Consider the following 22,772-nt stretch of genomic DNA (forward strand, 5'->3'; position numbering starts at 1 on the left):
TCAGATCTCACTTTTGCAAGTGGCCGTGAAGGGATTGACAACCCCTTTATCACGTTGGTTGCAAGGTTGTTGATTGTTTGTGCAGGTACTAGGTGACTTGCGTGTAGTCTCCTACTGGATTGATACCTTGGTTCTCAAAAACTAAGGGAAATACTTACGCTACTTTGTTGCATCACCCTTTCCTCTTCAAGGGAAAACCAATGCAGTGCTCAAGAGGTAGCAAGAAGGATTTCTAACGCCGTTGTCGGGGAGATCTATGCTCAAGTCAAGACATACCAAGTACCCATCACAAACTCTTATCCCTCGCATTACATTATTTTCCATTTTCCTCTCGTTTTCCTCTCCCCCACTTCACCTTTGCCGTTTTATTCGCCTCTTTTTCGTTTGTCTCTCTTTTCGCTTGCTTCTTGTGTGCTTGTGTGTTGGATTGATTGTTTGTCACGATGGCTCAAGATAATACTAAAATATGTGACTTTTCCAATACCAACAACAATGATTTTATTAGCACTCCGATTGCTCCTATTACCGATGCTGAATTTTGTGAAATTAATGCTGCTTTGTTGAATCTTGTCATCAAAGATCAATTTTCTGGCCTTCCTAGTGAAGATGCCGCTACCCATCTAAACAACTTTGTTGATTTGTGCGATATGCAAAAGAAGAAAGTTGTGGATAATGATATTGTTAAATTGAAGCTATTTCTGTTTTCGCTTAGAGATCGTGCTAAAACTTGGTTATCTTCTTTGCCTAAAAATAGCATTGATTCATCGAATAAGTGCAAAGATGCTTTTATCTCTAAGTATTTTCCTCCATGGCCAAACTGGACATCCTATGCAGCTCCGCCAGCTGCATCATCTGGTTGTTTAGCAACCCTGGCCACTCCGGCGCCAAGTACTGCGACCAGAAGAGCTTCTCTGTCGCGTTCCCTTCTTGGGCCCAAAAATACTGGGCGGCGTCGGCAGCACTTCTCGGGAGATCCGCAAAGGCGTCTGGAGCACTCCATAGTCGATTTAGCAAAGCATATCTTCGACCGCCAAATATACTCTGTAAAAGAAAAGGCTTACCAACCGCTATCTGTTCGGCTTGCTTGATCTCCTCGCGAGCCGCCCGGGACTCGGTCCGCGCCTGCTTCGCCTCCTGAAGAGCCTTGGTGAGTTCGGCCGCTTGGGCCTTATTACTCTCCTCCAAGGACTCACACTTGTTGGCGGCATCCTGGAGCGCTTGCTCCACTTCGGTCACCCTCGCCTCATATTGACGGCGGGTGACCTTTTCGGCCTCTAAATCCGCAGCCGCTTTGTCTGCGGCCGCTTTTGCTTGCCCTCGCCTCCTCCTTGGCTTCGGCAAGGGCACTCTTGAGGGCCTCGACCTCGGTCGCGCTGCCTACAATCATATACATAGCAGCACATGAGCTTAAACTCTGAGTTTGCATTACAATTTAGGCTTGTAAGGGGTCTTTTAAAAGCATACCTTGGGCCTCATCGAACCGCTTGTTAATACGGTCAATCTCATCGCCAGCCAGCTTCAGTTTCCGCTGGAGTTCGGAAACTTCAGCGTCCTTGGCTGAAGCCGCTAACAGTGAAGCCTGTTTATCAAAATAGATAAGCGTGTTATCTCCGGCGAATATTTGATCCTCTGTCTGGCTCCTTTTTCCAAAGAGCCGAACAGAGTCTCAGGGGCTACTATCTATATACAGGCATATTCTTCCAATGCAAAAAGCGGCTAAGCGTATTATATCACATACCTAAAAGCCTGTTAACATGCTAGTGAAAGCTTTGTCCAGTCCACTTTTGGCGGACTGAACCTTCTCAACCACCGTACCCATCACGGTACGGTGCTCCTCCACGATGGAAGCATGTTGAAGTGCTTCCCTCAACGTGTCCGGCTCCTCCGGGTTGATGGAGGTCGCCGGTGGATTCGGCACTCCTCCCTCCCTTAAAGGGGGCTACTCGCTTGATTCCGGAGCCATGTGGGTCTCCGGAGTTGAATTCGGCTGGGGGCCGGACTGGTTCGGGCCCCCGTCGTCAGTTTCCATAGGGGTTGTGCCCCCCATGTTTTCGGCAGCCGAGGCATTACCCTCTGGCGCCGTTTCAGCGGCCTTCTGCACCTCTCCCTGGCCTAGAGAGGTCCTTTGGGACAACACCTCGGTGTCATCCGCGGCATGTGGCGGAGAGGCTCGCGGAGGTGTTTCGCTCTCCATCATCTCCGGCGCCAACGAGTTCCCCGAAGACGACGATTGTTGGGGGAGATCACGGGCCGGACTAAAATACGTAAATGATATGTTACCCTACAATTTGTAAAAGGCCAGATACATGTACAATAATTTGAATACTTACGACTCGGCCAGGAGCTTCGGCCTGCGGCGCCGCTCGGGGATGGCTTCGGCGTCCGAATCGTCCGAAAGGGAGATCTTCCCCTTCTTGGACGCCTCTGCCTCTAGGTCCACGGACGCCGCCCTTTTCTTCTCCACCCTTAAGGTGAGAATTTCTCTCCTCCTCTTCCTCTTCATCTTCATCTCCCTCGTGGGAGGAGAGAGCTTCGGTATCTCCGGACGCAACGTCCGAAGTACCTTTACGGCGAAGGCCACTTCTGGCCTCCTTGCCCTTCTTCTTGGCCTTCTTCTCCGGCGCCTGGTACAACACCGGGACCAGCATCTCCATTAGTAGAGGAATGGCTGGGTCTTCGGGCAGCAGAGCCGGACATCGGATCTGCTCCACCTTCTTCGTCCAGCCCTGAAGGATGAATGGAAGGCTAAGCATACTCCTTGGATTTACAAGTTGAGGTTATCTGGAAACTTACTGGAGTGGTCGGATGAGCGCAGTCGAGGCCGAGGTCTTCGGTCCTTCCCGGCCACGACTTCTGGGCCTTGAAAAGCAGCTTCCAGATCTCTCCGTGCATCGTGCTGAAGAATCGCTGCAGGGTCCGAGGGCCGGCCGGATTGAACTCCCACATATGGAGAGTCCGGCGCTGGCAGGGGAGAATCCGGCGAAAAAGCATCACCTGGATCACGTCGGCAAGACTGGTGTTCTTCTCTATCATACTCTTGACACGCTTCCGCAGCGTCATCACCTCGTCGGACGACGCCCAGTCCAGGCCCTTTTTAACCCACGATGTAAGCCGCATTGGAGGCCCGGATTTGAACTCAGGAGTGGCAGCCCATGTGGTGTCGTGAGGTTCCGTGATATAGAACCACTCTTGTCGCCATCCCTTCACAGTCTCCACGAAGGCCCCCTAGGGCCAGGTGACGTTGGGGAGCTTGCTCACCATGGCGCCGCCGCACTCCGCATGTTGACCATCGACTATTTCAGCTTCACATTGAAGACCTTGAGCCATAGGCCAAAGGGGGGGATGCGGAGGAACGCCTCACACACGATGATGAACGCTGAAATGTGGAGGAAGGAATTCAGGGCTAGATCGTGGAAACCTAGCCCATAATAGAACATGAGGCCACGGACGAAAGGGTGGAGGGGAAACCCTAGTCCGCGGAGAAAGTGGGGGATGAACACTACCCTCTCATTAGGCTCCAGAGTGGGGATGATCTGCTTGTTAGCAGGGAGCCGATGGGCAATGTCCGCGGCCAAGTACCCCGCTTCCCAGAGTTCCTTGATGTTCTTCTTCGTGACGGAGGAAGCCATCCACTTGCCCCGCGAGCCGGATCCGGACATGGCTAGAGTGTTTGGTGGTGACGGAAAAGAACGAAACTTGGGCGCTGGAGCTCAGGGATGGAAGGGCTGAGGAAGAAGAAGGCATGAGGTAAAAAGATGGGTCCTCATCCTATCATAAAGGCAGTGAATATCAAGCGCTCCCTCACAAGCCTTAAAACTCGCTTATTCCCAAGGTGTCGTGCGAATGACACAGTTGGATTACCCAAACTCGTATTGATGAGAAACCCGCAATAAGGGGACACGATCTCTATTTTGACAAGACGTGTCAATAGAGGCCGCGCCTTGAGGTGCGGAGCGGGAGGCCACAAAACGGTTCAGAATAGTAATAAGGCCAGACATAACGTCTCGCCGAAAAAGTTGTCAGTGGATATGACTTATTTTGTTTAAGTATTTCACCCTTGTGGTTCAAGGTTGTAACTGTTATACAAAGCCGGATATAGTTCTTTTGTTCAACTGCTTTGGAGTATTCGGAGGAGGAACCCCCCTTGCAATGCCGAAGACAATATGCGCGCCGGATACATCGTCATTGAAGCCTGGTTCAGGGGCTACTGAGGGAGTCCTGGATTACGGGGTCCCCGAGCGTCCGGGCTATGTGACATGGGCCGGACCGATGGGCCGTGAAGATACAAGATAGAAGGCCTTCCCCCGTGTCCGGATGGGACTCTCCTTTGCATGGATGGCAAGCTTGGCGTTCGGATATGAAGTTTCCTTTCTCTGTAAACCGACTCTGTACAACCCTAGGCCCCTCCGGTGTCTATATAAACCAGAGGGTTTAGTCCATAGAGGCAATCACAAATCATACAGGCTAGACATCTAGGGTTTAGCCATTACGATCTCGAGGTAGATCAACTCTTGTAACCCCTATACTCATCAAAGTCAATCAAGCAGGAAGTAGGGTATTATTTCCATTAAGAGGGCCCGAAGCTGGGTAAACATCGTGTCCCTTGTCTCCTGTTACCTTCGATCCTCAGACGCACAGTTCGGGACCCCCTACCCGAGATCGGCCGGTTTTGACACCGCCAGCAAGGAGGAGCTTTTTCTTCAGTCAGCCTAGCAAACAATGGTGGTAGCTACAGCACATTGATGTCATTGTGAGACCTGGGCATGCCAAAGAAAGAGTGTCAAGTCCAAAAATCATGTGATGCAACTTCTTTGGAATTGCCCTTGCAAAGCGTTTGGATAGTTCTATCATTTCCAGTGCATGCAGCCAAGTGATCCGAGCAAACCTGGCCATCCTCTTGCTTCCAAGATTGCCAAGAGCCTCTCGATGCCTCCCGCAGTTGGTTCTCTCAGGTACTGAGGTCCAATCACCTCAAACACAGCAGTTGTAAACCTGACCATGTCATCTCCGCATGTGCTCTCGGACATCCATAGGTACTCGTCCCACGAACCAGCAGTCGTGCCATATGCCAGCATCCGCAATGCGGCTGTGCACTTCTGATAACCAGAGAACCCAATCCTTCCCACGTCGTGGTTCTTGAAGATGAAGTAGTCCTCAAAGGACCGGATGCCATGGTAAAGATGATCGAAGACATTTTTGCCCATCCAAAAGCGTTGGCAAAAATTGTCAGCGAAGAGGACATCGGGGGCAAAGTAGTCGTCCATCAGCGTCAAATGGTCGCGCACCCGGTCGCGGTTGAGCATTCAATGACCCTTGATTGATCCCTTGAAGTTGAGAACATGCTCCTCCGCACGCTCCGCGTCTGCAATCACCGGCTGCATCATCACCGTCTCATCCGTGTAGTCCTCCTCGCCGGACGAGTCGAACGACTCAACATAGTGCTCGTAGATATACTCCATATCCGAATCCATTGCTTGAAAGAAGAAGGGACAAAAAATGTTGCTCGGACAATTCACCGAACAGCTGTCGGGCATGCTGAGCATCATAGGAGCGGATAGTACGTGAGCGGCGGTCGGAGGAGAGGTGTGGAACAGCGGCGGTGGACAAGTAGCGTGGAGCCTAGGTGTACCGCTAGAGGTGACAGACTCGTCGAGTTCCGGCAGGGGTGTGTCGTGGCGGTCGGGGTGGTGGAGCGACGACGAAGACAAGAAAGGAAACTGAAGGAGAGAAAATGGGAGGATGGAGACGCAGGGTTCGGGAGGGGTTTTGGGTGGGCCAGAGGTGTTGGAGTCCTACGTGACTGCTGCCCGGACTACCGCAACTCCCCCTCCCACCCACCCACCAACACACACTTTGCCTCGGGTTTGCCAAAAAATGTACATCCGGAACACTGTGAACTATAAATTAAGATTTGAAATTTGTTTAAGATTTAAGATTTGTAACCTGTGCATATGTCTACAGCTGTGAATTATAAATTACATGGCCCTATTTTCAAGGAAATCAAGAATATGGATGCTGCGAGATTGTGTTCTAAAAGAAAACACCGAAATTGGAGCTGATATTTGCAAGCCGCATGCAAAACCGAGCGAAGGCAACCCATCGACGACGGCGCTAGACTAGCTGTGCTAGAACAACGCGCGCGAGCTCCATGAGTTATCATCAGCAGCTCCATATGCCCTGCACGCTTTCGGCAGGCTGGGCGAACCCTTCCATCAGGATCGACAGCGCCATGGCCCTGTAGGCCTGCTGGGTGAGGTGGATGCCGTCCCAGCTCACGTGGCGTGCCGGGTCAGCGCACGTGCTCGCCCCGAGCCCGCCGCACATCATGTCCATGTCGAAGTTGTGCTCCCCGCCGGCTCCGCAGCACGCCTTGAGCAGCGACCCCTCGTCGAACCCTGCCATGAGACAACACAAGGCGGCATGCACACGCCACGCAGGTCAGCTCTCGGCTCTCGTTGAGGCTCCTGACGTCTTGGAAGAACTTTGATCGATTACCTAGGACGGCGGCGTGGTCGAGGAGGTGCAGGAAGGCGCCGTAGTAGTCGGCGTAGACGACGGAGACGTCGGCGTTGACCTTGAGGAGGTCGCCGATGGCCGCCTGGAGCTGCTCGTTGTGGTACGCGGCGAAGGCGTTGTAGCTCTTGAGGCAGCCCCGCTCGTCGTGGTCCGTGGAGCCGGCGGCGGAGAAGAGGGCGAGGTAGCTCGGCGAGCACCCGATCGGGAAGTTCCCCGGGATGATGATCTGGGTCGCTCCCAGCTCGATGACCTCCTGATTAATAACCAATGAAATGCAAATGCCCGTACGGGTGTTAGATCGATCGATTGATTAGTTGTTAATTCACCTTTCCTAGGGTGTTGGGTCTGCTCAACGAACTCTCTTAAAATCTAAGCGCTGCCGCTTGCCTTTGCGACGTCCATGATGCTCTTCACGACCAGTGGCACGTACGCCTTGACGGCCTCAATGGACCTCTTCTGAAAGAATGCGTAGTTGTAGTCGTTCCCGCCGATCTCCCCGACCAAGAACAAGGCTCCGGCCAGCTTCTTCGCGCAATCTGTAAACACGGTGAGTGGCAGAGCAGGGGTAAGGAAGCAGAGCAGAGCAACCCCTGTTTCTGGTGCGATATGATGATGGGGTGCTTAGTGCTTACCTTGCTGGCACGTGTCGTTGAGGTGCGATTTGAACCAGTCGAGCTGGGAGCTGAGCGGCGTGTTCCCCGGCGGCATGATGATGGCGTTCTGCAGGAGGTACGTGCGGTCCAGTGCCGTCGCGCCGGCCACCGCGAAGTTGACGCCGCCGCTGAAGTCGGCGCTCTTGTCCAGGTACGGGTTGACCAGCGGCAGGTCGAGCGCCATGGCTGCACGCGCCGGAGAAAACTCGTCTCGTCAAGCAGAGCATGAATGAGGCTACCTCTGTCCCCCAAGGGAAGAGGAGAAGCTTGGCTCACCGAAGTAGTCGATGATGAGGAGGCCGTCGGAGCAGCGGCCGGTGGGCTTCCGGTAGGTCTGGCCGTAGGGGTAGCTGCCGATGGAGGAGAAGAAGCCCACGGGGCCCTCGCGGAGGAGGTTGCCGGTGTCGGCGATGGAGTCCCCGAAGCTGTAGATGGCGTCGATGGAGCAGGCCGGCGCGGCCGAGTCCCACAGAGCCTGCAACAAGACCAAGGTCAGGAGGAGCTTCGCACGAGACGATGCAGCTGCCATGCTTGGTTGCCAGTGCCAGAACTTCTCAGGAAGATCTGGATGTTTTGTCAGGATTGGGAGATGGACGAGATTGTTCTGTGTGATAGGTGGGATGGTTTCTTATGTACTCACACGTTACGACCGAAAAGCATTCATGGATCCCTGGTTTTTATTTTGCTACGTTCGTGCGATATTTCTGTGCGGTAGGTTTTGGAGCAGCATGTTTCGTTGGTTCTTGTGCTAAGCTTCAGCTGAATCAGGTGGACTGCTTGTCTACTCTGGTTGACTGATGAGGCAAAGAGCTTGTTGGTGAGCAGTGGGTCAACCTAACAAACAAACCATTGAGAGTATAGTTGTTGCTTTCTCAGGCGGACAGGGTGACATACTGACCTTGGCACACTGCAAGACCTATATTCCTAGAGGCAAACTGAAATGAGACAAGTCCACGTTACAACGAATGTGAAGTTGTGTAGCCCGGGCTACATGTAGCCCTTTATTTCAAACAAATTAAAAAAAGATATTTCTAAGTTTCAAAACAAATAATAATAATAATCTATGTAAACTTAGGCATATTCACGATGGATCTGTAAATTTATGTTCAAAAATATTATGATTTGCAAGCTACACAAAACAAAAATCCAGACGAACAACAAAAATAATTGGCCCATTTTAATGTATGTATTTGTCTTCTTGTCTACGCCGTTTTTCAGGTAGATACCAATTACACCCAGCCTTTGCACCAACAAGATGCCTAAAAACATTCAGGATGCACACAGCCAAAAAAGAAAATAAAAAAAGGAAAAAGAGAAAACGACCCTGCCATGGTGATCAATCACCCGCAGTAGCAGCACTCTAACAACCACCAAAGACAACACCCGGACTAGAAAGAAGGTTCTTCAAAAGCAACGCCTCCAAGAAGGAAAAAAAGCACAAGCGTTGTCGTTGCCTGATCAAAGATCGTAAGTTTTCACCCTGAAGAAAGAACGCGTTTCCAAAACAATGACTTCAACAAGGTCACTGCCAGGCACAACCAATAAAAACCACACCTTTGGTTTTCACCCTGGAAAATCACGTCTCGGTACCCAAAAGAGCACCACCGGCAAAAAAGTCCTCCAATGTTGCCGCCCCCACTTGCGGAGGCTACTACTGCAAGTCACGTACCACCATGCTCACAAGAACTCATGCCCGGTCTCGACGGGGACATATCATGCAAGCCAAGCCTGAACAACTGCCTGTGAAGCAAGGTCTTCATCGCATCAAAGACCCCGCCTTCGTCATTTGCAGGACGTCCAATCACGCCATGGCATTCTCCGCATGTGTTGAAACCTTGGAAATCTTGGTGCAGACATGTCCCAATGTGTCAACAAAAACAGAGCTTCGCGATACCCCGGTGAAGCTGGTTATGCTGATGTTTTGGGTGCACACGACCGGCCCTGTCCAATCAAGGTGTCCAAAGAGCGCCATATACGCCAGTCCTTGTTTCCTTCAAAGGAGAGGTCCAGAACTCGCCAATGGCCAGATCAAAGGGGATTGCTTTCACGCTGAGCCCGTCGCACACCTCATGTGTAGTAGCCCAGCGCGCCCACCACACCGAATCCATGGTCCAGCTCGCAGCAGAGAGTACAGACCAGATCTGCCGTCGATAGTAGCCCACGTCCAGGGCCCCTGCTGCAGACGAATCCGCCGCAACCCGACTTCACCGGTACAAGCCGTCGGTAGCAGCCACCTAAATTGTAGCACAATCCGACTAGCCAGTGAGCGATCATCAGCTCAACCAGGCCCTTTGGCCATGAGATCTGCCAATGACAACCGTCCGGGGTTGCTCTGGGAAGCGGTATGCCTAAGAAGGCGTATATGAAAGTTTATTGTTATGAATTTTTCTGAATGTGTTATATATGTATTTCTATATGTAGAAAACAATTCAAATTTTTTTGCTCTCTGGAAAATGTTGTTTCCAAAACGGGCTACATGTAGCTCGTCCTACACTGGACATTTTCGACATTACAACCCTGAACTATCAAAACCCCTAGGATACAACCCTTTCCCTCCCCTGATCCTGGTTTTCACTGAGTAGGCCAGGTTTGCCCTGTTGACCGTCCAGTTAGCTAGTCTAGTAAGCACCCATGTCAGCCTTTTATTGGCCAAATTTTATCCAACAAATGAATGTATCTAACAATTTGAAATAATTTTTAAAAATTAAGATTATTGTACTGATAATTCTAGGAAAGTTTCAGATATTTTTGTTGAATGATTTGAAAATACCCTGAAATTACAATCCCATGCCCATTTTGCCAAATTTGGCCAAAAAATGGAAGTAACCAGAAAAAATTGAATAAAGTTGTAAAATAAATAATAATATAATGAACATTCTAGAAAATTTGAGATATTTTTGCCATACAGATTTGAAAATACCCTGAAATTACAATTCCAGGAACTTTTTTGTCCAAAAATTTCAAAAAATAAAAGTGCCCATAAAAAATTGAAATAATTTTCTAAATAATAATAATAGATTGATCTTTTTTGGAAATTTTCAGCTATTTTGGTTGAATACATGGAAATTCCATTTTCTGCCCTATTTTACTATTTTAGTCCATGTGCTGACGTGGCTACTGACTTGGCGGCCAACAGGGTCAAACGCGACCTACACTAGCCAAAACTAGGGCAGGGCGGGTAGGGTTGAATCTGAACGGTTTTCAAGTTATGGGTTGATTTTTACACGGTTTTAGTGTTGAGGCTTGATTCTTAGACATGTTCAATAGTTTTGGCTTGTAAAGTGGACTTCTCTCAACTAAAATTACTAGATTCAAAAAGGAAGAAAGGAAGGTTATAGGTAGTACTAGAATAGTAATGCCAAGAAAATAGTACTTGGTTATTGGGAGTGGGTTAGATATTTGTGGGCCATCAATTTTAGTGAATGAAGGCCCATATCATCTTGTAACGTGGCAAAAGGAGACCAGTAAGACCCTTCCAAACTCACAAATGCTTATAGCAAATACCCATAGAAAGATGTTTATAGCAAATGCACCAGTTTGTGTTAGGAACTAACCTACCTACCTGATAGATACTTAATTTGTTGTAACTAAGTTTACTTCATTTAATTAGTTGTAGGATCTAGGATGTCTCAATGTTCAGGAGGAGGAGCTCTGCACGCGCCATGATGGAGAGACGAGGTTGGAGAAAAGACAGGATGTCTAAGAAAACCTTCTTGATGAAACTGTTTGTAAGTGCATCTAGTGCCCCTTAGTGATTTTAGTGTATTGAAGACTTATAGGTTAAGGGACTGATGCGTTTGTGAGTGTACACAGGTCTATAAGTCTATGAGGAGTTTGATATTTACAGAGAAAGTCGACCCCTAAAAATGAATGTCTTCAACTGAAGACTTTGGATTTCTGAAGACTTTCTGAAGACTTTGAAAGTGAAGAAATTGATGTGACCCTGAAGACTTGGTATTCATGCGAGGAACATGAAGCGTGAAGACTTTTGTTTTCGTAGTTTCATTTTCTCTTTCTTGAGTCATAGGAAACACCGTACTGTTAAAGGGGGTCGAGGAAAAACTAAGGAAAAGTTCCAAGTGATGCTCATCTCAAAATCTTACACCTACCAATCCTTTCGAGTGATGCCATTGGAAATCACATACAGTTTAGTCAATTTCTTCAGTGACAGAGACAAAGTTCTTCTGGTCTCTGAGGAATTTGTTCTGACTGAGGAGTTAGGAATTCGTCAGTGCGAATTGCCTACAAGTGAGGAACATGATAGCCCTGAGGAATTTGAACCTCAAATTTCCGACCATTGTTGTGCTATGCACCAGCTGTCCCAAAATACCTAACGGTCATATTATTGAAGGGCATTTATGTCTTATCATGTCGGGCTGCTCCCTAGACTATAAATAGCCGCCCCCTACAACCACTAGCTAGTTGGCTGCTCCGAGAGAAACTGACACTTGTCATTGAGAGCATCCCATCCTCCGAGGACTTTGAGCGAAAATCATCAAGTGAGGAAAACCCAAACCCAAACACCTACAAACCCAAAGTGATTGAGCATCACTGAAGAAATTGTTCCTGTGTGGATCCGACGCTTGTTACCATTGAAGACTGTGCATCTTCAGACAGTTAGGCGTCATGGTCTAGAGCATCCAAGAGAAAATTGTGGATCACCGAGTGACCGAGTTTGTGAAGGTTTGGAAGTCGCCTGAAGACTTACCACGAGTGATTGGGCGAGGTCTGTGTGACCTTAGCTCAAGGAGAATACGGTGAGGACTGTGTGTCCTCAGGTTTAAATACCTAGCCGCTCCGACTAGACGTACAACTGTCACAGCAGTTGGAACTGGTCTACCAAATCACTGTCTTCACCAAGCCGACTAGTTCTATTTCTTCAACCCTTCCAATTCCTCATTACTGTGTTGTGTGCTTGTTCATATCTGTTTGAAGACTTTGACTGAAGACTTTCTCAATTTCCTCAGTTCAATTTCTTCAGTCTATTTGTCTTCATCCTGTTTATCCTGTGCTTACGCTTTCTGTACTCTGTGTTTGTTTTCATTTCATCATGATGATTGTGCTTATGTGATGTTACACTACTAGGGAAAAGCCTAGCAGCAGCGCGGGTTTTATGCCTATCAGTAGCGTGAGACGGTGCACTACTGATAAGGCGCTACAGCTAACATGTAGCAGTAGCGCCTGTCGTCCCACGCTACTGCTATACATGGATAGTAGTAGCGCGCTTTGGTGAAGAGCGCTGCTGATAATATCTGCAGCGCTTTTTACATGGAAGCGCTACTGGTAAGGCGGCGCTACTGCTAACTTTCTACCCCTCGCTACTACTAGTTTTATTAGTTTTTTTCTGCATATTTGTTTTGTATTTGAATAGGCTTTATACAATAATCTTTAGCATATCATACACATACAAATGTAATCATAGCATATACATACAAATAGTCTCAACAAATCATGTCATCATCATAATCATCATCCAACACAAAGTGGTCTCTCTTCATCATCTCGAAAATAGCGATACAAGTCTCGATTACTTGCAACTACATCGTCATCCATCTAAACAATGATATACGCGAGAAGAGCTATCACTTTGAGTGAGAGCGGAACTATGCAGTACACGAGTTCGTATCCCTCTCTCGCATCAGCGTGAACCTAAACTAACTACTGCCTGTCGCTCGGAAACCGGAAACCGGTACACCTGGGCCTGACACTCCAGCCACTCGTCGTATATATACTCCTGGCGTAGCACTTCTTTGCCATCGATGATCTGTGCACCTGCATCGTCACATGAGTCGATGATATGCAACATATATAGTTGAGCAACAGAAAGAGACAGACTTGGCAAAAATAGAAGCAACATATCATAAGCATAAATAACAAAGTTGATCGTACCCAAAATGCCCTAACTAGAGTGATCGTCGCTAGTCGAGGACGACGGTTTAATTACATCACAAATAAAGTTTCGTCGTGCATAACTCAAAGTTTTGTCATACAGAAAGTATGGACTAAACGGACACATTGTCATATATCGACAATCACTCCAACATGTCATGCCATCCATCCAAGTCAGGGAGATAGTCCCCGAGCCTAGTGAAAGGCTTCAGGTCGAGACGCTGAGAGGCTACCCGTGTTCGGACGTCTTCCCGCGACATTTGTCCTTCTTCGTAGAACATCCCTGTTTTTTCCGACGACCTCCTTCATGATGATTTGGGCAAGTTCGTGCTGGATGTGATAGAACTCGGCTCGAAGTCGACGATCCTTGATATCTCCTACGTTCTTTGCCCATTGCAGAATATGGGCATCGCCGGATGTAGGTGACATGCGAAGGTTCTGGTGATCCCGTCTGTACTCCAGCATGTGGTGTAGGACATAGAATCCATCATTAAGAGAACCACTCGGTTGCTGGATGCAGCAGAAGTCGGTCTTCACTGGGTCCCAACGGTGCCGGGCCCTGAGGATGTCACGCTCCTGCGGGACGGTGAACTCCGCCAAGGGGTCTGGGATGCCCAGACTCGCGGCTTCCGCGTCCTCCTTGGCCCATATGGACCTCTTCCCACCGTAACCACGGCTTCCGAGATGGTGGCACCCAATGTTCCTCTGTTGAAGCCCCTTTATGTACTTTGACTTTTTTTGGCATCTTCGGCCTCGCAAGCCGCCTTGAATATTTCAAATTGCTCTGCCGTGATTGTCGGATTATCCTTTACAATCTCGAAGTAGGGTTCCTTTTTGTCGATCTTTGCTTTCACCCTTGTTTTCCAAGCGGCCAACGCATCGCTAAACTTGGACATGGCGTGTTTGTTTATCTTCTTCATTGCCGGGTCCTTATCTGGATCTTTATAATCCTTTTCATTCCGGCCCGGGAACAAGAATATCTGGTGCAGCTTCTTTAGGAGGGAGGGCCTCATATTATCTATCTTCTGTAGTTTCTCATCGTTGATCGTGGCGGTTGTCCGTATGATGCAACCTATTTGATTGCCGTAGCACGCGCGCGCTTCCTCGGGCGCGGTTTGCTCAAAATTGCCATCGTCCACCGACGTGACCACCAGTCTAGTAGTCCTGAGTTTGTTAGGAAGCCGTTGCCTCTTTGCTTTCGGTTCTACAACGGCTCCGCTCCCCGAGGCAACGCCGGCCTCAGTCTCAGCGCCGGTCTCGATGCCGGTCTGAGTCTCAGCGCCGGTCTCAGTCTCAGCACCGGTCTGCATGTCGGTCTCAGTCCCCGATGCGACCAGTGGGCCCAGCAACAACATCGGTTGATCGTCGGCAAGGCTCAAAAATTCGTCTTCCGCCAGGTAGACGTCATCGCAATAACCAGAACCCTGTCCTTCATCGTTGCTAGCCATGTTTTCTACGATTAAATCTAGTCAATTAATTCTAGACCTAATAAAATGAGTAATGACATAAAAAAGGCCTATGTTTTGCAGGAACGTTGACTCCTTCCCGGTGCGGCAAATCCCGGGCACTCGATATGTCCTAGTTTGTAGCATGAGTCATACCGAAATTCACGGAAAATTTTGGCATGACCTTTGCTAAAAAGTGGACAAATCGAGAACCTGAAATTTGCCGGAACGGAAATGAATCAACATTCCGGCAAAACATAGGCCACTCAGCTTCATTCCCTGGAAACAACAAAAGGCCACTTGGGCACAATCGAAACATGGGCAAACACAATTGAGGAATTTGCATATATCCTGACCACTTCAAATTTGCATGTCCTAGCGTTTGACACATCAAGAAAATCTACACAAATCTCATGCTCTCTCAAACTTCAATTCAAAAAACAAATATATATTATATTTATTTAACTACTAAACTAAACTTTACTCTAAACTAAACCCTACTGCCCTAATTAACATCTAGTTAAACAAACTCAATTAAAAAACTAAACCCTACTGAACTAATTAACATCTACATTATCTACTACTTAACATCTATTATTACCCTAACTAAAAAACATTAACATTATCTACTACTTAACTTTAACATCTATTAACTAAAAAGGATGGGTGGGGGGCTTACAGAGAGGGAGAGACGGTGGCGGGGAGGTGCTCGGCGACGGAGGTAGGGGCGGCGAGGGCGGGCTCATGATCGGGACGCGACGGTCCTGGCGGGCTCGGGGGCGGTGAGGTCGAGGGCGGCGGCGGTGAGGTCGAGGGAGGCGACGATGAGGTCGAGGGCGGCCCGAGAGGCGGCGATGATGAGGTCGAGGGCGGCCCGAGAGGCGGCGGCGGTGAGGCTGGGCGGCCTCGGGCAGCGGCCGTGAGGATGAGCGCGACGTCGACGCCGGCAGGAGACGGCGGCGAAGTGGGGGTGACGGCGAAGTGGGGGAGACGGTGGCGAAGTGGGGCGAGGGACCGATTTGGGGGAAAAGTGGTGGCCGGGGGGAAACCGTTTTTGGTTAAGTCAAAAGTAACGGTAGCGTGTTACAGAAAACGCGCTATAGCTAAGTTAGCTATAGCGCGTTTCCGAGAACGTGCTACTGCTACGTCTTCATCATTTTTTCCCTTTTTTCATTTATTTTTCTTTACATTATATATTTTTCCTTTCTCCTTTTTCTATTTCTTCCATTCTTTTTTACTTTTCTATTCGTTTTTCATTTTATTTTATTTTCGTTAGCAGTAGCGCTTTACGCATAAACGCGCTGCTATAAGTGTATTAGCGGTAGCGCGGTTTTTGGAAGATCGCTACTACTATGTATAGCCCATCGGCTAAGTGATTGGAATTTTAGTAGTAGCGAGTTTTGGGTGAGACGCGCTACTGATATATGTCCATCTGCAGCGCGCTTATTTTGCACGCGCTACTGCTGTCTAGCAGTAGCGTGCTTTTTTAACAAGCGCTACTGCTAAAGTTCTGTGTATAACGTTTTCCCTAGTAGTGTTATGTCTGCATCTGAGTACTTATTCCGCTGCAAGTAGTTCTTCGCTTAGGAATTTCCGCACCTTGAAATTCCTCAGTGAAGAATTCATAAAAATCGCCTATTCACCCCCCTCTAGTCGACTTAACGCACTTTCAATTGGTATCAGAGCAAGGTACTCCCTTGTTCTGTGTGATTTTGGTTTAACCGCCTGGAGTTTTAGTTATGTCGACCGCAGGTATGATCAAGGTCTCTGCTGGGTGTCCTACCTTCGATGGGACAGACTACCCCTACTGGAAGAATAAGATGTGAATGCATCTTGAGGCAATTGACAACGATCTCTGGTACGTTGTGGAAAATGGCGTTCCTACTGTCACTCCTTCCGTGAACGCTGCTGATGTGAAGAGATTCAAGCAACTCGACCCTCAAGCAAAGAATATCATATGTGGCCATCTGAGCAAAGCGCAGTATGGCAGAGTGAGTGCTTTGGAGACAGCTAAGCTTATCTAGGATAGGCTGTCCAAGGTCAATGAAGGAGTCTCAACACAGCGTGACTCTCGAGTTGACGTTCTTCGCAATCTCTTCAACCGCTTCAAAAGACTCGACAATGAAAATGTTCAGCAAACCTTTGATCGCCTCACTGACATCTCAAATGAGCTTCAAGCACTTGGTGCCACTGACATCACCGACCATGAGGTGGTGAAGAAATTGCTGAGATCGCTTGATTCTCATTTGACACTCTTGCACTGATGATACAAGAACGTGAAGACTACAAGTCACTTGATCCCGCTGATATCCTCGAAAGGCTAAACACTCATGAGTTCCAGCTTGCTGAAAAAAGAGATCTCTATGGACCGAGATATGGCAGATCACACGCTCTGAAGGCCAAGGCAGTGTCTGAATCTGAAGGTGAAGATTCTGGTAGCAGCCTTGGTGATCCTGAAGAACAGAGCCAGGAGCTCTCAATGCTCGTGAAGAAATTTCAGAAGTTCTCAAGACGTGGTCGCTTTGGAAAACCCTCAAGAAGTGATGATTCCTCATCTCGTGACTACAAGAAGAGACTGTGCCACAAATGCAAGAAACCAGGTCACTACATTCAAGACTGTCCTCAGTGGGAAAAGGAATCAAAGAAGAAGAAATACAAGGATTACAGTTCTGATGACTCAAAGAAGAAGAAAAAATCTTCAAAGTCCTCATCATCAAAATCCTCAAAGTCTTCATCTCACAAGAAGAGCAGCTCCAAGAAGGCTCGGGCATTCATTGGCAAGGAAATGGACTCTGAGGCTGAATCTGAGGAAAATGAGGAAGATGAGGCATTTGAGGAGTCAGAATCTGGTGTGGCGAGCCACCCTCGCTACTGCGTTCGTCAGCAAGTCCATCTTCAACTCTGAAGAAAATGGCTTCCACAACAAGGTTGATGACGACGATGATGACTACGCTCCCACCTATTGCTTCATGGCAAAGGGTGCCAAGGTACTCAAATATCCCTCCTCTGAATCAAGTGAGGATGAATCTGATGAAAACCTCAAGCCTAGCTATTCTAAACTTGCTAAGATTGCTGTGAAACAACAAAAGACTTTTGAAAAGGTTCAAAACATGCTACACAAGAGCAATGATATGTTGGGTGAAGAAATGGATCGCACCAAAACTTGGACTGAAAATCTTCAGAGACTTCAGTCCAAGTTTGACAATCTTCAGAGTCATCATAACACTCTCTTATCTGATCATGAGAAGCTTTCTTATGAATTTCTTCAAAGAAAGCAAGATCTTGAGAAGCTAAGGGTGAGTTATGAAGATCTTCAGAAGGAGTGTGATTCATTACTCGCTCAACAAATCAGCGCTGCTCAGGAAGAATTCATTCCACCATGTTTGAAGTGCATTGAACGTGAATCTGCTAATTCTTCACCTGAAAGTTCGAATGCTTCTATTGCTGCAAATTCTTCACCTGTCTCTGCTATCACTAATTCCTCATCTGAGGATATTGTTAGTACCACTGACAATGCTGGGCTAGAGGAATTGTATATGACAGGCATGTACAAAAGCCTCAAAGGGTATCAGGCTCTTTGTGATGTGCTTAAAAAGCAGATCCTCAACAGGAACCCTAGGAAAGAGGGTATTGCCTATGAGAGGAAACTCAATGCTGATGGAACATACTAGAAGCCTGAGCAGTATCCCAAAACCTCATGGGTTGCTGCAAAGGGACCTCCAGTAGATCCATCTACTCTATCTGGCTTTACATGTGAATCTCCTCATTCTTTTGATGAGTCATTTGACTCCAACTATAAGTTGTTCAAAAATCAGAATGGTGAAGGATTTGCTAGATATGTTGGCACTAACTGCAGGAACGGTTCCCCTATGAAGAAAATCTGGGTTCCCAAAAGGTGCCTTGAAAGTCTTCAGGTGAATGTCGTCATGACACCACCTGTGAAGAATAGGAACCCCAGATCAAATTCTTCATATGGATCCAAGTCCTCGTACGGATAAAATTCCTCAAAAGGATCAAAGTCCTCATATGAACATCATCATGCTAACACTTCTGTTTCGCAGGGAAGATTTAAGGGCTATGAATATGTGCATTATTCTTCAAACCATTATGTTCATAAGTCCTCGAAGAATTTCTCTGCTTATTCATATGCTTACCCTAATTCCTCTTATGTGAAACAAAGTGGACTAGCTTCTATGCCACCTTTCTCTTATGGAGCTCGCAGAATGATGAACTCTTTGCCACCCCTTCAGATGTGGGTGGTGAAGAAAAAGAACTAATCTCTTGTGCAGGGTCAGGTCTCCAGACGAACTTAAACGTGTGAAGAATTTGCTGGAGACCTGAATATGCTTGAAAGGACGCAAGCTAATCATGAAGAAATGAATCTTCATTTCTCACGTCCTCATATTGATATATCTATTCTATTGCTTGATGAAATAGGTCCGATGAATTTGATGTCATATTCTTCACTGATGAAGTATATGAGTTCGTAAGTTGCACTAATTCATCTGCAGGATGATCAACCCAAAGCCACTGAGTGGGTCCTTGATAGTGGATGTACAAATCACATGACTGGTGACAAGAATCTATTGATGGGCGCTCCCTTATCTCCATCACATCTGAAGCATATCACCTACGCTGACAAAGGCAAAAGCAAGGTATTGGGTCTTGGTAAGGTTGCGATCTCAAAGGATCGACACATGGACAAAGTCATGCTTGTCGAGTCCTTAGGATTCAACCTCATGTCAGTCTCAATGCTTTGTGATCTTGATATGGTTGTTATCCTTGGCAAGTATCGTTGTGTTGTGATCATGGAAGCTGACCATTCCAAAGTCTTCGATGGCTTTAGGAGAGGAGATCTGTATATTGTTGATTTCTCTATAGGACCACAGCCTGCTATATGTCTACTTGCAAAAGTTTCAGAAGGCTGGCTATGGCATCGACGACTCGGTCATGCTAGAATGAGGAACTTGCACACGCTCGCGAAGAAGAAGCATGTCATTGGCATTGAGAATGTCAAATTCCTCGAGGATCACTTGTGCGGAGCCTGTGAAGCTGGAAAGATGACCAAAGCCAAGCATCCCGCGAAGACTATCATGACTACCACTCGTCCATTTGAATTGCTTCACATGGATCTCTTTGGTCCAAACCATTGTTCTGCATTCACCAATGAAGCATCTCTATATGGCTTTGTTATTGTTGATGATTACTCTCGTTACACATGGGTGCACATCGTCACTTAGAAACGTGAAGTGCAGGAAGTCTTCAAATGATTTTCCTCGAGGGCTTCAACCAACTTTGGTGTGAAGATCAAGCACATCAGAAGTGACAATGGAACTGATTTCAAGAATACTGGTCTTGATGACTATCTTGATGAACTTGGTATTACTCATGAGTTATGTGCTCCTTACACTCCTCAGCAGAATGGCGTCGTGGAGCACAAGAACATGACTCTTGTTGAGATGGCTCGCACTATGCTTGATGAATACAAGACGCCCCGTCATTTCTGGATCGAGGCAATTGATACTGCGTGCCACATCATCAACATGGCATATCTTCACAAATTCTTCAAGAAGACTGCCTATGAACTCCTCACTGACAAGAAACCCAACGTGAGTTATTTCAAAGTCTTCGGTGCTAAATGCTGGATTAGAGATCGTCATCACAATTCTAAATTTGCACTGAAAGCACATGAAAGTTTTATGCTTGGTTATGGAAAGGACTCCCACACCTATAGAGTCTTCAACAACGTTCACCACAAAGTTGTTGAAACTGTAGATGTGCGGTTCGATGAAACTAATGGCTCGCAAAGAGAGCACCTACCTCCTGTGCTAGATGAAAAGTCACCTGAGGGAACAATCAAGTTCAAGGCTATTGAGGATGTCATTCCTACCGAAGAATCTACTGAAGAAGTCATTCCAGATCGGTTCTGAAGAAAATGCTGATCCAATTCCTCATCGCGAACCCGCTCATCCTCGCGTTGCAAATGAAGTGCAGATTGAGAAAATTATCAGCGACATCAACGCACCAGGTCCTGTCACACGCTCAAAAGCTTCACATTTATCTAACTTTTGTGGGCACTTTGCTTTCGTCTCTATCACAGAGCCCACTAAGGTAGATGAAGCATTTCTGGAGCCTGAGTGGATTCAAGCTATGCAAGAGGAACTACATCAGTTCGAGCTCAACAACGTCTGGGAACTTGTCAAGCGCCCAGATCCTCGCAAGCACAATATCATTGGCATAAAGTGGATCTACCGCAACAAGCAAGATGAAAATGGCCTTGTGGTGAGGAATAAGGCATGGCTTGTAGCTCAAGGCTACACACAGGTTGAAGGAATTGATTTCGATGAAACTTTTGCACCTGTTGCTAGACTTGAGGCTATTCGCATATTACTTGCTTATGCTAACCATCATGGCATCATCTTATATCAAATGGATGTGAAAAGTGCATTCCTCAATGGTAAGCTTGAGGAAGAAGTATATGTTGCTCAACCCCCAGGTTTTGAAGATCCAAAGCATCCTGACCAAGTCTACAGACTCAATAAGGCCCTCTATGGCCTCAAGCAGGCCCCTCGGGCGTGGTATGATACTTTTCATGAATTCCTCATGAAGAAAGGATTTAAACCCGGTTCACTTGACCCAACTCTTTTCACCAAAGCTTATGATGATGAATTATTTGTGTGCCAAATATATGTTGATGATATTATCTTTGGCTGTACTGACCAACGTTACACTGACGAATTTGGTTATATGATGAGGGAGGAATATGAAATGTCTATGATGGGATAATTGAAATTCTTCTTATGTCTTCAAATTCGTCAACAGCGCAATGGCATATTCATATCTCAGGAGAAATACCTCAAGGATGTATTGAGGAAATTTGGCATGCAAGATTGCAAAGGCGTCAAAATCCCTATGCCCACAAATGGCCATCTTTGCACTGATGAAAATGGTATTGACTTCGATCAAAAGGTATACCGCTCCATGATTGGCTCTTTATTGTATTTATGTGCATCTAGGCCAGATATTATGCTTAGTGTTTGCATGTGTGCCCGCTTTCAAGCTACAGCGAAGGAATCACACCATAAGGCTGTGAAGCATATTCTTCGATATCTAGCTCACACTCCAACACTTGAATTATGGTATCCCAAGGGCTTGGCTTTTGATCTCATTGGATATTCAGGCTCTGACTATGCGGGTGATCGTGTGGACCGCAAGTCAACATCAGGAACATGCCATTTCCTCGGACGATCTTTGGTATGTTGGTCCTCGAAGAAACAGAACTGCGTATCACTTTCCACTGCTGAAGCTGAGTACATTGCTGCTGGATCGTGCTGTGCTCAATTGCTATGGATGAAGCAAACCCTCAACGACTACAACATCAATGTGAAGAATGTGCCTCTCTACTGTGACAATGAGAGTGCCATCAAGATTGCTCATAACCCAGTTCAGCACTCGAAGACAAAGCACATTTAGATTCGTCATCATTTTCTTCGTGATCATGTGTTGAAGGGCGACATCTCCATCGAGCACGTGAAGACTGAAGAACAGCTAGCCGATATCTTCACTAAGCCCTTGGATGAGAAGAGATTTAGCAAGTTGCGGTGTGAGCTAAATATCTTAGAATCTTCGAATGTCCTTTGAAAAGGACACACATCCTAACATTTATGCAAAATTGATGATTTAGATGTGCAACACACGAAGTAACGTTTTTCTTCAATCAATGAAGACTAACACTCTAAGTGTGAAGAAATTAACGAAGAATTTGATTCTCAGAGCCCTACGATAATTGTACGCGGTGTCTGAAATCATCATTCTTACACGGTGGGTTACGCCACCAACAAAAGTTGAAAATCTTCAATTTGAGTTTTTCTTCATTTTGAATTTCCTCAGTTGTTCAATTTCTTCAACTTTGCATTATCTTCACTGTTTCGGTCGTTTTTCTTCATTGGCTATATATATATATATATGAGTTTATGTCCTCTACAGCACTCCTTATTGCTATTTCTTCAAGTTGATTTTTCTGCTAAGTGAATGTGATCGACCCTTCCCCCTATATGCTAAACTCAACCCAGTCTGTTCACAAATTCTTCATGCGCGTTCTATTTGAAACCCATTCAAAATCTTCATTGTTTCCTTGTCAGCTGAAGAATTTGCGAACGAAACGTTGAGATATTCTAATCTGAATTTTCGGCTTTTGCCGCTCGAACCATTCCACATTCTACGATAGGACTTATCTATTCACCCACGATCTCACACGATCTCCACCTCT

General features: G+C 46.9%; 2 protein-coding genes across 2 annotated transcripts; both read right to left on the minus strand.

Annotated features, from left to right (window-relative positions):
• Positions 1–3,293: 3,293 nt before the first annotated feature.
• Positions 3,294–5,303, minus strand: LOC109749897 (uncharacterized). Its single transcript, XM_020308838.1, has 2 exons — positions 4,886–5,303; positions 3,294–3,376 (listed from the first exon to the last, which is right to left on the minus strand). The coding sequence occupies exons 1-2, from the start codon at positions 5,301–5,303 to the stop codon at positions 3,294–3,296; spliced, it is 501 nt and encodes a 166-aa protein (XP_020164427.1).
• Positions 5,304–5,896: 593 nt separating this feature from the next.
• Positions 5,897–8,060, minus strand: LOC109749898 (acetylajmalan esterase). The gene is made up of 5 exons (XM_020308839.4): positions 7,446–8,060; positions 7,149–7,355; positions 6,904–7,052; positions 6,496–6,769; positions 5,897–6,395 (listed from the first exon to the last, which is right to left on the minus strand). The coding sequence occupies exons 1-5, from the start codon at positions 7,696–7,698 to the stop codon at positions 6,160–6,162; spliced, it is 1,119 nt and encodes a 372-aa protein (XP_020164428.1). The 5' UTR covers positions 7,699–8,060; the 3' UTR covers positions 5,897–6,159.
• Positions 8,061–22,772: the final 14,712 nt, after the last annotated feature.

This window comes from Aegilops tauschii, chromosome 3 (genome assembly GCF_002575655.3).
Source record: "Aegilops tauschii subsp. strangulata cultivar AL8/78 chromosome 3, Aet v6.0, whole genome shotgun sequence".
Lineage (NCBI taxonomy): Eukaryota > Viridiplantae > Streptophyta > Magnoliopsida > Poales > Poaceae > Aegilops > Aegilops tauschii.